This window comes from Perkinsus marinus (genome assembly GCF_000006405.1).
Source record: "Perkinsus marinus ATCC 50983 genomic scaffold scf_1104296945086, whole genome shotgun sequence".
Classification (NCBI taxonomy): domain Eukaryota; phylum Perkinsozoa; order Perkinsida; family Perkinsidae; genus Perkinsus; species Perkinsus marinus.
Window position 1 is genome coordinate 1 of NW_003211218.1, and position 1,431 is coordinate 1,431.

The 1,431-nt window shown below is 52.6% G+C and overlaps 1 protein-coding gene across 1 annotated transcript; it reads left to right on the plus strand.

Annotated features, from left to right (window-relative positions):
- Nucleotides 1-241: 241 nt before the first annotated feature.
- Nucleotides 242-1,350, plus strand: Pmar_PMAR025234 (hypothetical protein; the record flags this gene model as incomplete). The annotated part of the gene is made up of 7 exons (XM_002779909.1): nt 242-380; nt 430-573; nt 623-747; nt 795-964; nt 1,011-1,104; nt 1,151-1,264; nt 1,313-1,350. Coding segments are annotated over exons 1-7 (808 nt in total), but the record flags the coding sequence as incomplete, so codon positions are not given.
- Between the last annotated feature and the right edge of the window lie 81 nt (nt 1,351-1,431).

Below are 1,431 nucleotides of genomic sequence, written 5' to 3' on the forward strand. Positions count from 1 at the left end.
AGGTGAAGGAACTCCTGGGCGTCCGCGAAAAGTCCGCGCACCATGCGTATGCGTAGCCTAGCATTCGATCGATTCAGGTTAGCGGTCATGGAATGGGTATATCAATGGATTTACCTTTGGGAGAGTTCCCCATAGACTTCGACTCCGCATCTGGAAGCTTGTAGTTGTCGCGTCACTCCTCAATACTTCTACTATCTGCGCGCCCTCTGTAACTGACCAATTACGTATCGATGCTCCATTTAGTTCCGTCAGCCCATATGTTTACTTCGCCTACACGGGAGTCGTGTTCGGCAACGCAGCTCGCGACTGCAACACAAGACTGGCAGCCTCCTCCCCCTCTTACTGGAGACTCTGAATTCGAGACCCCCGTCTTAATAGGTGTAGGGTGCATCTCTTCGCCTCCGAAGTTCTTGTTATTGTCCATTACAGACATTATACTTGACTATCAACACCAGTCAATGGAAAGACAAAGAGCAAACCCTCGAGCTCTGGTCGGACCGATCTTCATGGCGCATTGGGAGGGACGGCACCAACGATGTGGAGGTCCCAGACCCCAAGGTCTCAACGGTCCACGTAGGAGTCGTAGTAGAAGTGCTCTTCTAGGGTTACGAAGCTTCACTAGGTGCGGATAGATCATGACCCGTCAAAGACGGGCCAAGACGACCAGATTACTATCACTGATGTTTCCCGTAACGGCACCTATCTCGGCTCGAGACGGCTGATAGCCAACAAGAGCGAAGTTCTGAGGTAAAGAGGAAGGGCTCATGCTGATGGGCCATGCCTTATGTTAATAGGCCGGGGGAAAGCTTCTCATTGGTTACTAGCCCCTTCATAAGGGGCCATCCGGAGCCTCTGCTTCGTGCGATGTGGAAGCCCCTGGGATTTGAGGACCCCTTGGAGGAGGAGCTTATGCATGATGCTGTAGTGGGTCTGACTCAGGCGATGCCCCCAGCGGCTACTCAAGGTATCTATGGACACTACATGCCGCGATTTTACGGTATTTCTATCAGTTCGGGAGGAAGTCCCTGCCCCTAGGAGAAGGAAGGATCGCGATACTGTTGGGCAGCAGGACCCTGTCATAGCTCAGCTCAGTGGAGATATAAAGTACACCATCATGGCGGCTATTCGATCAAAGGACATGTACCTTCAGATTCCAATGGAGACCATCGACCTCTCGAGTCACTCGAGGCCTGCGTAGTTCCATCACCATTGGGCGCAGTCCTTCTTGCAGTATCGTCTTGAGCGACGATAGAGTGTCCGGCACGTAGGCTCGAGGGCTCTGTACTGGAGGCTCGTGAGGGGCCATGGTCAGGCATGTTACTCTGGAGCACGACGGCAAGGCCTTCCACATAATTGACTCGTCGACCAACGGGACGTTTTTGAATGACAAGAAGTTGCCTAAGAAACATGTGGGTTTAGCAGTCACTCCTT